Genomic DNA, 14,381 nt, shown 5'->3' on the forward strand with positions numbered 1-14,381 from the left:
GGGTGAGATACCTGAGAGGGGACAGGTAATGGCAGCCTTTGTTTGGCCTGTATTTTGATTTTATTCTTTTCCTTCCAGACTTGCCTGGCCCCTCTACCCTTTTCATATTACTCCCCACTATAAAGTGCATTATATTTGTGTCAAACTTCAGGACTCAGTGGTCCAACCTTGGTTCTGACTGGATATTTACCCACAAGGGGACAGATAATTTTGGTTATTTGATGGGGAAACCATTTTAACTGTATTTTTTCTCTTCTCTCTATTGCACACAATTTGTATTAAAGTTCTTTTCTAATGAAGATTTCATACACTAACAGTATGTTTTGTCTTTAAGTAGCGGATAGTAGAATCCCTTTAGGTCAGGCAGGTTTGTCTATGAGGGACCCTCGTTCACCCACCAACATTCTGACTCCTGGTTCTACACTTTAGCTCTCAGATCATTTGTTCAAATTAAAAGGTTTTCTTAATTAGCAGAACTTCTGGTCCAATGAATGTATGTTTCATTCCATTCTCTCATTATTTATAATCAAAGGAAGGCACACTTGGAGTGTTTTCCTTTCCTGAGAAAAAAGTGCACTTGCTATCTTTTGCATATTTAATTTCAACAATTCTGTGCAAAAATAGAAATGAATAAAATGCCTCTCAGCTAGGAGATGTTATGACTTGGGAAATGAAGATCACTTAAAACTAACTGGGTTGTTGGTGGGGAGAAATACTAGAATTAGGTTGGAGGTATGGGTGTGAAAGAATTTCACCTGAGACAGAGTACAGAACAGAAAAGGTGGCTTACTTGAAATGCACTGCTAATAGAAACAGTGGGTAAGACAGGAGAGACCTGTTGCACAAAAAAGGATTTGGGGCTCCCTTTTATGAGCTTTCATGAGCTTTTCATGATGGGGGAAGTCAGCTAGGGCCAGTTAGTGCTGAAATGTCTGGTCTGTTGATTTCTGACACAAAATGTATTCTGGTCAAACTTCTGCATCCTTGGTCAAAGTGACCAACCTTATGGCTTGGTTCCCATAGCAACTTTATCAACTTCCTTTATCTACTCAAATCTGTCAAACTTTCCTGCTGGGTGAAGGGTGGAGTCTTAGTTTTTAACCTTATTAAAAGAGACGGAGACAGGATGCTTTTGTGTTCCAGCCCATGTTAGTGAATAACACAATGAATCAATTAAGTTATTTAGCACTGTTATTTATTTTAAGGATTAAAGTATACAACATTTCCCCTTTGGGCGTTAACAATCTAAAACACTTACCTTGAATTCAACACAACTCAAACCTTGTGACTGTTGATAAAAGACTCAAGCACTTTGACTTTTTCTTCCCGCATTTCAAGAGAATGGGTAAAGTGACATTTAGAAATATAATTTAATCCAAGACTACCTATTTTAACTACACTTTTTAACAAATATCACCATATGACCAGGGAATAAAATTGTGAGACATAATTCTGAGACAGACTGCAATCTCATGAGAGAAAAGGCTCTTCAGAGTGTGGTAAACACAACCATGAAGGAGAAAATAGCCTTTAGAGAATACTTAAATTCAGTGGATCCAGGGGAATAATGGTGATGAAAATATGTATTTTTATTTAAAACCTTAGAGAACTGGTAAAACTTCGACATGAAAGTATGATAATAACATGAAGAACATAAAGGATAGAAAATCTACTTTATTAGAGCCTTATTAAAAACCAGGGAATATGTTTTTGGTGTCTGGAAAGGAAAATGTCAAGCAGAGTGTGAGTCAGAGCAAAATGTTTATTAATGTATAACTTAAACTGCAAACCATCTAAAGAATGCCAGTTGCTTTGCTTCATGCTCCCTTTCCGGTTGAGTTATTTTCTGCCCTTTCATTTGTTCATTGACATCATCTACCTCATTTGTGTGGGCTTGAGAAACATTTTGGACACTCCAGTTAACTGAATGTCTAAACAGAGTGAGAGTGTTGAGAAAAGCAAATCATGCTGTTAATGAATTCGAAATAATAGAAGTATGTTTGGAGGAACTGATCAGATTGTTTTGAATTTGATGAAATTTGACCTTGAAAGGATCGATTAGGTAGCTATATCTAGCAGGAAGTTACACGGTTGAGTCTGGAGGTCCTTAGGACAGAAGTATTGTGATAGAGTGAGACATTTACCTCATGCACAAAATTTAAGAGGGATAGCAAATAAAATAATACAGAACACAATGCGACATAAAAATCAAGTCAAAATAATATTTAATGCACTACTTTTTAAAATACCAAATTTAATGCAAAAAAAGATGAATCAAATATCAAAGTGTTAAGTAAAAGAAGATAAGTCTTCATTGGCCCCAGCCTCTGATCTGCATGATGAACAATCCTGCATGATGAACAATCCTGCCTTTCAGTGAAGCATTGATATTTTTCATCATGATTTTTACATTCACTTTAAGTTTTTAACACACCACCTTGATCTTTATTCCTGAGATTTTTTTGTTGTCCCTCTTCACGTTGCATTACAGGAATATGTCTCACTTTGTCACAGGGCATCCCAATGTGAATTGGGTTGTCTGTCTGTGGGTTCTCACTAGCACCCTTAAGATTCAGTCATACTGTGGACACACACAAAAAGTTCAATAATGGATTTATTTACAAGGAGAAAGGAAAAAGGACCAATGCAGGTAAAAAGAGAGAAATACAACTAGAATATCCTACCAGTTCTGCTGACTTGGACTCCAATAACACACTGAAAACTGATCAAGAGCCAAACAACCAGCAGTGAACCACCAGGCCAAGAGACCCCCAGAGCCCAAATGTCTGGTTTTATCCTAACCTGGCTGCTCAGCTCCACCCTCAAGTACCAGTGTGCTTCTCATTGGTATTGATGGGATTTGTAGTTCCGGTATCTGGAGGGGGGGGCAGAGTCCATGAAACCTGTATCTGTTGCAGCTTCTCTTACCTCACCCTAGTTCTAGAAGGGACATTTACCCTAGTTCTAAGTGGGACATTTCCCTATACTAAAGTTCTTTTATTTCTTCGCCTCAATTAATTATTTCCACTTATTTTTTATTTCTTCACTAAAAGGAAAGACATTGTCATTAAAACTAAAGCTGAACTCTAGTTTTTAAGTTTCCTCCAGATCTCATATATGTTTCCTGGAGAAAGAGAAAAAAAAATGACTTCTACTTTACAGGTAAGAAAACCAAGATATGTTACTCAGTGACAGCATTAAAATTAAATTCTTGGTGCTGCAGGGGAGACACTAGCTTTGTAGCTTCTCTAGGGACATGTTGGAAAAATACGAAAATTAAAAGTATACTTAAGAGAACAAACAGTGGCCAGGTAATTGGGACTGAAAGAGTAAGATTTGGGGCATTTTTTTCCCCCTAAGAACTTGAGCTTTCACATTGGAAATTTGAATTGCTCTTTGATGCTCACCTACTGGGTGACTTTTGGCAAGATTCAAAATCTGTGTCTTTATCTGTAAAATAAGCCTAATATCTACATTTAATTGGGGCTTAAGGGTAAGACAGGAGACTGTAGCTAGTATTTATCAAGCAGAATTTCTTTTAAGATTTATTTTATTTATACATACAGAACTGGGGTATAGGCCAGAGGTGTAGTGGTGGTGAGAGGATTCACCAGAGACAGAGTGGGAAGCAGAACAGGCAGATTGACAAAGTACACTACTCAGGGGAGCAGCTGGAGGGCTAGGAGAGGTCTGTGGCACCATGTGAATCACCTGGGGGGTGGGGGTGTTGAGCAGGAGATGGAACTCGACTGAAGCTGTGGCTGCTGCTGGCTTGCAGTGTTGTGCCCAAACGCACTGCACCGTGGGGGAAGGCCTTATCAATCAGGATTTCACACCTATAACAGATGACACACAAACAGGAAAATTCCCAGGATTTTAAAGAATGGGCTATATATGAAAGTAAAGACAAAAAGAAAACAAAAGGGACTGCCCATGTGAGAGGACCCCAAAGAAGAGAAGTCACATAATTTGTCTTTAAGGTACAGATAACTGGTGTACCTTGGTGGAGAACACAAGGAAATAAATATTCTGACCCCACTTCCTCCCTCTGGTTTCCAGTCAAACCGCAAGTGTTACAGTATGGATGCCCAGTTGTTTTAGTTCCTGCAGGTGGGCTTTAAGGGAAGATGGCAGATGCAGAAGGATGGCAGAGGGTTGCCAGGGAGCTAAAGGAAGTTCAGGCTGCATAGTGGTAGCTCATACTTGTTGAGCATTTTCTATCTAACGATACAAATATTTATCTAGCTTCCTCTCATTTAATCCAAACATCCTTTTCAGTGAATACTGCTGCTTTTCCATTTTATAGATGAGGAAACTAAGCTTGCTGTGGTAAGTAATTTGCCAAAGCCTCACAACTAAGAGATGGAGCCTGGAATTAAATCAAGACAATATTGCCATAGCTCTACACTGCAGAACAATAAATGATAGTGACTAGTTTCATAAATAATAATCATCAAAGCCATTTAATTACTTCCAACCAACCCATTAATTTTATTTCTAGTAATTTATTTCACAATTATTGCCATGCATATGCATAGGGAAATATGTTCAAAATGTGGTTTGCAGTATTGAATGAGCAAAATACAGAGTTTAAAAGCAGACAAATTTGGGCACATGTAAATCTGGAGATTTACAGAACTCAGTCTCCCAAGAGTTCAGTCTTCCAAGTTCAGTCTTTCCCGTCCTTTTAACCTGACATTACTGTTTTTCATAGCATTTTCAAATGGAGAAGCTCAAGACAGAAACTTGAGTCATCAGGAAAGGGAAGAATAGCCACTAAAATGATGGAGTTGATGATTAGGGAGATTGTTACCTGAAATTCGTCAACCAAAGTTTTAACTGTTAATCTCTCCAATTGTGCCAGAAAAAAAAAATTGCCCTTCCTTGGAGGAAGTATATCTCCAGGAGTTTAAATTCCCGCCCACTCTCAAGATTTCAGAGAATTCCCCTGGTGCAGGGAAGAAGGGCGTAAACTCTAGTTACTAGGCGGGGCAGGAGGATTGGGAAGGAACGGTTGCTCCGAAGCAACCACCTCCTGGGTACTTAGCCCCTCCCGATTCCCGGTGCCGCCTCCTCCTTGATTGAACGCTATAAAATTGCTGGTCGCGAAGAACTGGGTTCCTGCAGTCTTGCTGCAACCGTTCTCGTAGGTCTGCGAGGGCTAGCGCCCCCCAGAGCGTCGCACACAGGAGCCATGGCCCAGGAGCTGTACCACCCGGAGTTCGCCCGAGCTGGCAAGCAGGCGGGGCTGCAGGTGTGGAGGATCGAGAAATTGGAGTTGGTGCCTGTGCCGCAGAGTGCTCTCGGCGATTTCTACGTCGGGGATGCCTACCTGGTGCTGCACACGACCGAGGGGAAACGGGGTTTCACCTACCGCCTGCACTTCTGGCTCGGTAAGGGACAACAGCTAGCGGGACCCCAACACATCGAGGTCGGGGTGGGCGGGATCGCGGGGAGCTGAATCTGCAGGTTTGGGGTCTGGGGGCGCACGCGGATGCGCGTGGGACACCGTCTCACCCCTGCGTAGTGCCCGGTGCTACCATCTTCTCTCTTTGTCAGAGTCAGCTCTTTCAAACCCGATTACAAACGCTGGGCTGAATCTTTGGGGTTGGTTTCTCTAGCTTCTTTTCCCGCTCACCTTCATGTCTCCAAACCCCACTCCCGCCCTGGACGGCTGCTGAGCGATCTCTGGAGCTGGCCAAATCCAGCTTACCTTCAGACAAGTTCAGTCCTGGTTTCCTTGTTCTAGAAAGATGAAGTCAAACAAGTTTGTGGCATCCGATGCAGCTGGCGAGGAGTTCTTTAAAAAAAAAAAAAAATAGAAAAGAAAATTAACTTTTGGCTCTTGCGCACCAGCTTGCATTTATCTACTAATTGCAGCGATTAGCCACTTTAAAACAGGATCTTGCCCTGCACGACACTGCTCAGCTGCTCAGCTGGTGAACAGAACCTCTAGACTTTCAGGATGGGAGCAGAAAAAAATATATTATTCTCATAAATAGTTTTGTGTGACGTTTTTATATAGATGACCTGCTTTATTATATTTTAATAAAATAATAATTAAAAAATATTTATTTAGTTCTACGCAGTGGAACTAAATAGCTCCTTCAACAGGAGTGGTTATTTTGGTCTGCACTCAAGCCAGGTCTTCAGACACTAGGTCTTGTGTGTTCTACTTTTTCCACCTTCTACTTTTACTTGTAAACATCCTGAATGAATGTCCAGACTCTTTTCAGAGATCCTGTGCCATGGGGCACACCCCAGCTAACAAAATGCTGATTCTTTAAGCCTAATTGCCATCTTTTAAAATTAGCTTGCCTCCCCTTGACATGTTTCTTTATTTTTAGTTTTATTTCTGACCTTATGGGGAAAACATAAAACCACACACATGCATATTTTGAAGTCCCTGAATACCAATATCTTTGTTTTTAACATTTGTAGATTTTAAGAAACAAAGTCAACATTGAAAAGTAATGTTCTCACTACTAGTAAACACCTAGAGCAGACTTTTGAAATAAGAAATACATAAGAGGAGGAAGAGGTTTTTGTGGCTGTCAGTATTAAAATTTTGTGCTTGCTAAGAAAGCTGAAGCTGAGTTCCAAACACATTTTGGTTTCCCAATGTAATGTCACTGTTCCTGTTAAATGAGACAGTGACCTATGTATTATTTATACCAAGAAAACCCTGGAACCTTAATCTCCAACCTATGTTCATCATCCCAGCTGAGGTGGCAATGTACGTTATATCTTTCGTCAACAACAGTTCAATTTTACTTTGTCAGAAGACTACAAGTGGGCTTTGTACTCAATTTAATTCCATCATTTTTTTTAATAATATAATATTTTTACATCATTTTGTGCCTTTTTCCATCTCAGTTGTAATCACCTGTGTGCTATCATCATAGTCCAGTGCATTTCCCTCCCCCTCCCCCATTTTTGATCCTAATCCCCACTCCACCCCCATAAAATATCTTTGGTACATAGTTGTTCATTATTATTATTATTTTCTCTCCTGGTCCTTTATACTCCTGCTATGAGTGAAACCATCCAGTATTTTTCCTTTTCTTTCATTCCATCATTTCTTATCCAACTAACTTTCCAAAGAACTATGTTTTATAAGGTTTATAGATTCAAGTTAACTTTCAATTATTTATTTCATGTTTACCAATTTTGAAAAATGCATTAAAATGCTTTGGTAAGAAACATTTTATGATTTTTTAAAAAAGATTGATTTATTTATGCATACAGAACTGGGGTACAGGCCAGAGGTGCAGGGGCAGTGAGAGGATTCACCAGAGGCAGAGTGGGAAGCAGAAGAGGCAGATCAGTGAAATATACTTCTGAGGGGAGCAGCGGGTGGGCTAGGAGAGGTCTGCCAAGCCACATGGGTCACCTCCTGGGCGGGGACTGAACTCATGCTGAGGTGGCTTTAGCTTCTCAGTGTTGTGCTTTAAACCACTGTGCCACCAGGGAGGGCCTGAAACATTTTATGATCTTAAAGATATGCTAGATGTAAAGTTAGTAACATGCTAATAACAAGCTAATTTGTTCAGTAATTATTCAGTACAACACTGTGCACAGCTTTTTATTCATATGAATAATTTACGAAACTTCCCTGAAAGTTTGTGCTCTCAAGGGTACAATATGACAGGTAAAATGTGAAGCATTGTGAAGGAACATGAAGTGTTTAGGTTACAAGGAAGCAGCAGAAGAGCCTTGAGAATAAAAAGTGAGCTAAAGGTAATTGGGAATGTTCATGTCAGAGAAAATAATGGAGAACTTGGAGAAGTTTAGAGTAAAATAATCAATAGAACCTATAATCCATAGAACCTATAGTTAGAATTGTTCACCAGTAACTCCTATTTCAGTTCCCTAAATGATAAGGGGGATTTCATTCAAAATATTCTACTCCAGACTTAAATTCAGATGAATTTCATGATAATCAATGGAGGGACAAAGTGAAAGTTTTAAGAGAGAACTCAAAGGTCAGGGAAAAAAGCAAGTTTGGCTAAAAGAACACATCTAGTAGGAAGATGAAAGAGTATGGAGTTAAAAATAGACTGGGGTGGGAAAGGTATATGGCCTAGAAATGAAGATAAGAGAGCAAGAAAGGGAAGCTGGGAAGATGAGCAAAGACTAGGGTAAGAGTCACCCATTCCAGTTCTTTTACTGAGTCTTCCCAAAATACCCTCGGGTGCCTCACTTTATCTTTTTAATTTACTTTACAAAGGAGGAATTGGTTACAATAACTTAAAATGTTTTTTGCAGTTTTAGCAATCTGAATGCATCCTCTTTTTGTCTGGGGTAACTTACCACATCAGTCTCAGAACAGAGCTGGTCTCTGTCACATGATATATGTTTCAGACACCCATCCTCACATTTGTCCCTGGCATGTTTACATAAGTATATTTGAAAGCCACAGACATTTGTGGCATCGCCAGTTTGTGCTCGGCCCTGTGCAAAGCCCTGGAACCCAAAGAATGTGCAGTATACAATATGAGAAATTAGAATGTGCAATATACAATATGAGAAAACTACACAAAGACCTGAAAAGGATGCTGAGAAACTGGATCTTTTGTGAATTGCTTAGTGAGGGAAAAGGAACAGGGGGCCAGGAGAAATGTAAAATGGTACCTCCACATTGCCAAAGAAAGTTTGACAGCTTCTCACAAAATCAAATATGTGGCTGCCATATGACGGAGTGCTTTCATTCTTGGGCATTTATTCCACAGTAATGAAATTGATGTGCATGCAAAAACCTATCCACAAGTGTTCTAGTAACTTTGTTTGAATAGCCAAAACTTTATTAACAGATGGTGGGTAAACAAATAGTGACACATCTATACCAAGGGATACTGTTCAGCAATTAAAAGACCAAACTATTGACACATGCACACCATGGATGAATCCCAGGAAATTAGAGTGAGTGGGAAAAAATTACCAAAAATTTCCATAGTATATGATTCCATTGATACAACATTTTTGAAATAACAAAATTTTAGATTTGTTAGCACTAATGTTTAGAAATAGAGTAAGAAAGGGTGGTGCTGCCAGGGAGATGGGTGTCATTGTAAAAGGACAGCGTGACAGGTATTTTGGAGATGGGAAAGCCATATTTGTTTGTCACCAGAGAAATTATTTATGTGTGTGTGTGTGTGTGTGTGTGTGTGTGTATATATATATATATATATATACACACACATATATATGTGTGTATATACATATATATGTATGTATATATACATATATGTGTATATATATAAATTTTTGTGGTGGTAACATTATTTTTTTATTGTGGTAACAGTGATTTACAACCCCATGACCCCACACCTTCAGATATTTATTGCCACACCACCCCCCATAGTCCTCTACCATAGTCCATTATATCTCCTCCACACTTTGCTTTTCCTCTTCTCTTCTTCCTGCTCTGGTGCCTTAAGGCCACAGTCAGATTTGTAGGCTTTGTTACTGGTTTGAGTTTATCTGACCTTTTGTTTTGCTTCTTATATTCTAGATATAAATGAAACTATCCAGTATCTGTCTTTCTCCTTCTGAGTTATTTAATCTAGGTTTATCCCCTCCAGTTCCAACTATTAAATCACAAAAGGCAAGAATAGTAGTATACAATATTTTTCTAATCCCACCTACCAGTTTTTGAGCAAATAGGTTGTTTCCTTAACTTGACTATGGACAATGAAAATAGGTGCTTATATCCCTTTCAAATCCGTGATTATGTGTCAAATATCTACAGAGGGAAATAACACAAAATTTTACTGCAAGTGAAAAGAGGGGGTTGGGGAGGAAGCTACTAGCATTGTAGTTTCTAAGAGTCTGCTTGAGCATCACTAAAAGCTACCTGTGGGACTATTTTCCCAAAGGCCAGCTCTATATCACTTTGCTGTTACTCACCTTCTCTAAACCAGTTTCCTCGCATGCAGCATGCTGGGTAATAGTTTCCATATCAAGCTGCTGTTGGAACAGTGCAAACATGCATATAAACCACTAGCTCAGTGTCTAGTTCACGGGGGGAGGGCCAGTATACATGCATAAACACAAGCTGTTATTATCTCTGGAACCACTTATGATTTTTCACATAGATCAGATGTGTATGAGCTTTGAAGTGTTTTTTATAGAAATTAGAGTTCTCCTTAGGACTGTCCTGAATCTGATCTTCATGCCCACTGAAGAATTATTATTATGACCTCAGTGCTATAGCCTGGATGGATCCTATATGAGGACTGGGAATATTAAATATTTCTTCAATTTTTGAAACAAATGACATACATTAACATTCAGTAAATTTATTAGCATACTAGATCCTTTTCTCTGTCTTTCCTCCAGAATATTGTTTCATACCAGTGAGATTGTAAAGCGTGGTTACTGCAACTCAAAATAGGGATAAGATCACTCACATCATTTTGCCCATTCTCAACCAACTTACTTTCCTAAAGTTGTTTAATTGTGTCTTATGATGGCAGTACTCCTTATGAATATTGACATACTGGCATTTGGAAGCCTGCTGATTGGTGCTAATAAGACTAACTCAATCATGAAGGGTTTTTGTAGCCTGCTCCTGTTGAGAACAAAATGAATGGTTATCTGCTGGAACATATAATTATACCTTCCTGAATCTATTCATTGAAATTTTATTGAAAAGATTTTGAAAATAATTCAAAAGTAAGAACAAAATTCTTAGGATTATTAGCAAAATATTTTATAGTATACCATTTTTGCTAAAAGATAGTAGTGTTGAAATTTTTTGGATATACTGAAATAGAATTAAAGGGAAATTGATCATTTTTTTCCACACCAGAAATTCTGCCTTAATCCTTTTCTCTGCTTGGTAAGTGAGGTATATCATTTGCTTTTTCAGGAAAGGAGTGCACGCAGGATGAAAGCACTGCAGCTGCCATCTTTACTGTTCAAATGGATGACTATTTGGGTGGCAAGCCGGTACAGCACCGAGAAATGCAAGGCTACGAGTCTACTGATTTTGTTGGCTATTTCAAAGGAGGCCTGAAGTATAAGGTAATCAATCAGCTGCCTCAAAGTTTCACTTTTCTTCTTTAACCAGCCACACACCTTGTTTTCATAAAATGAGAGGTCACCTAGGGCAGGATTGTTTGTTTTGTTCTTTTGTTTTGTTTTGACTTTTTTTAGTCACGTTTTGTTCACTGACATATTCCCAGTGTCTGCTGGACACACAGTAGTTGCCCTGTAAATGTTTGTGGAATGTATCATGGAATAGGTGAAATACAGTGACTTGATTTCATAGAAGTTAATTTTTAGTGAAGTTAAGAGCTGTCAGTTCTATCTTTACAAGAAAGCTCTGTAATATCTTGTGAAGTTACTTCAATATTAAATATTAATACCTTGGTAGTAACAGTTTTCAACTTTGTTATTCTAGAAAATCTTGAATTTGCTGCAAATAACCCAAGATAGAATCTCAGTTGTTTTAGAATATCATGATACAATGTTTGTAGCAACTACAACTTCAGTTAACACAAATAACCACACACACAGTTCCCAAATAGTATGGTTTGGTCTGAGAAATAATACAAATGAAATCACTGAATTGAATATATATGTGTTTCAGTCTCACAAACTCAAATACACATCTATTGCCCCACACACACACACAAACACATAGGCATATAGATTATGTGTATTGGCCTGAAACACTAATCGTCAGGGTGTTTAGACTGCTCCTTTTCATTTCTGAAAATTAAAAAATAACAATAAATGGTTTTGTAACTTTAAAGGATATATTTATTTTCTGGAACTATCTATTCTTCACCAATCCCATTACCCCTAGAATGGTTAGTTAAAATATGAAAAATGCCCTCTTTAGACAAGCATTGCAGAACAATTATTTTCAAAATCAAACATGCCCCAACAGATATTCTGCAGACCCCATCATTCCACCCCTAGTTTATTAACCTCATAAAAATCTGAGGTGTTAGAGCTCATCTACATTTCTGAATATATACTAAGGTAGCTTACTAATTCTACATTACCTGATCAGACCCTTAGTTGAATATTTTCTATAACATTGAGATCAGGATAAAAACACAAGTTTTCTTTACCTTTCTTAAAGTCATTTTATTCTCACTCTGGACCCTAAGTATAGAATTGTTGACTCTCATTTTATTTAATTCACTTGGATTCCTATAGTTTATGTCAAATGATCCTAAAGTTTCCTTTGTGTCACTAACCCCAATATTTTAAATAAGCTGGTTTTTGTAGTTACTCAAAGTAGTTACTCAAAGTTACTCAAAGCCTGGTTGTGAGCCTGTTTCTGTCATATCTGAATTATTTACTTCAAGACAGGGACCTGAGCTTTCTATGTTCATTTTCCTCACATGTACAATGGGGATAATAACAACTTCCTCATGCAGGTGTTATAAAGATTAAGCGAAATAATAAAATACATTTATAGTACAAATGCAATCAGTGAGGATTTATGTTATTATTAATCCTGACAGCATCAGCAAGAAAATCAAACTTCTGGAAACATATTTGAATATATTAAAAGTAACTTGATTAAAGTAAATTTATAGTTGTATGATTATCTCCTCATATTCAACATCATCACTAACAGAGATATCATTTTCTTTTAGACAAAAGAAGTTATAAATGTAGTTCGGGCTTACTAGCAAAAAGAATCATTTCATTATCAGTGGCACTGAACAGATGGCAGTGTGTGCAACTGAAGCAGTATTTGGTAGGAAAGGTGCAAACAAAGATAATTTGCCACTAGATATCAAAGCCTACTCTGTTATACTTAATTTCCTACTTATAGGGTTGTACTAAGAAGGTTATATCATCACATCTAATCCAAGCAACAGCCTGATGGTTATAGGTGCTTCCTGTCACTATCACCTTATTAAAATAAGTAAACAGGAGCCCAGAGAAACTGTAATTTGCCAAGATCTAATAGCTGGTATCTGACAGTGTGATAATCTTATTCCAGTGTCTAACCTGGAAATCACTAACCTAGGATGCTTTCAACATAAATAAATGGTCAAATGACAATCATTTGTCAAATATAATGTAAAGATTCAGTTGGGGAAATTAAGAACATCTTCCCATGTCACTTAAATGATTTGAAATTTATTTTTAAGAGATAGGAGGTTTCATAGAGGACTGTTATTACTAGTTCTTTATTTAAGTCACTGGGGAGTAATAATCTAAAAACAGGGATCATAAATAGGATTCACCCATCCCTGGCTAGTTCTCAATTTCCCCATCTCTGTCCAGAACTATGATAGTGGGAATTTGGGGGTGCTTAGTTTCTGGGTGCTCCTTATCTATTCTTGTTATCTTTAACTCACCTACAACCCCTGTTGCTTTGTCTGCCTTTCTCCTCAATGATTGAAGAGAAGCTACAACTTCTGTCTGTTAATGGAACAGGTTTTATCCACTGCAGTTTCTCTGTAACAATATTAAATTTTATTTTGACCTGACAAGCAAAAATACTTGTGGCTTTGAACTGTGCCTGTGTCTACTTAGATACCTCATCTGCTTTGTTTGGTTTTCTCTGGTTCCTCTGACTGGTCAGGCTGGAGGTGTGGCATCTGGACTAAATCATGTTATCACAAATGACCTGACCGCCCAGCGGCTCCTGCATGTGAAGGGGAGGAGAGTGGTCAGGGCCACGGAAGTCCCCCTAAGCTGGGCCAGTTTCAACAAGGGTGACTGCTTCATCGTTGACCTTGGCACTGTAAGTCTCATATACATGTAAGCGTCTAAAGGGAAGTAAGTTGTCCTCATATCAAATCAGATGAACTAGAAAGAGGTTATGTTTATGTGCAATACAATCATTTGTGAGTAATTGACAAGTTTTCAAATGACACATGAAGTGGGACTTCAAACCTTATATTTTCTTTGACAATTTTAAAATGGAATAGTGATTTAGTTCTACCAGTGACCAGAAATTGGATACTATACAATATATTTCCCTTTCTCTCTGGGCAGAGTTTCCTCTTACTATTTGTGTTCCCATGTGTGGGAAAACATTGCTTGAGGGGGAAATTGATTCCCCCTGGAAGCCAAGTTTCTAGAATTTTAAATGGATGTAGAATGAGTTAACAGCCTGTCTGAAGAGTTTGGGAACAATATATTATCACATACTCCGTAAATCTCTTACATACAAACAAACGATACATTCCATACTATTTTAAGCTTTTAAAATATCCCAAGTTTATTAGAAGAAAAAGCATAAGTACAATTACCAAGTATAATTTAATAGGGTGGGCAATATCAACTTGTATTTTTTTCCCAAGTAAGGAGGCCCTCTAATAACAGTTTTATTCATTCAGCATTATCATGACAAAGTTGCTTTATTGTGAGGTATTGTGCTAGTAGGTAGGATTTAAATT

At 38.0% G+C, this 14,381-nt stretch overlaps 1 protein-coding gene across 1 annotated transcript in view; it reads left to right on the forward strand.

Annotated features, from left to right (window-relative positions):
• The first annotated feature begins 5,025 nt into the window (after positions 1 to 5,025).
• The window catches only part of SCIN (scinderin), a 64,005-nt gene continuing 54,649 nt past the window's right edge, over positions 5,026 to 14,381 (forward strand). The window contains exons 1-3 of the mRNA XM_004676726.2: positions 5,026 to 5,393; positions 10,874 to 11,028; positions 13,562 to 13,723. Coding sequence (XP_004676783.1) covers positions 5,195 to 5,393; positions 10,874 to 11,028; positions 13,562 to 13,723 — 516 coding nt within the window. The 5' untranslated portion in view covers positions 5,026 to 5,194. The remainder of the gene's footprint in view (positions 5,394 to 10,873; positions 11,029 to 13,561; positions 13,724 to 14,381) is intronic.

Source organism: Condylura cristata, unplaced genomic scaffold (assembly GCF_000260355.1).
Source record: "Condylura cristata isolate star-nosed mole 26May11 unplaced genomic scaffold, ConCri1.0 scaffold00005, whole genome shotgun sequence".
Classification (NCBI taxonomy): domain Eukaryota; kingdom Metazoa; phylum Chordata; class Mammalia; order Eulipotyphla; family Talpidae; genus Condylura; species Condylura cristata.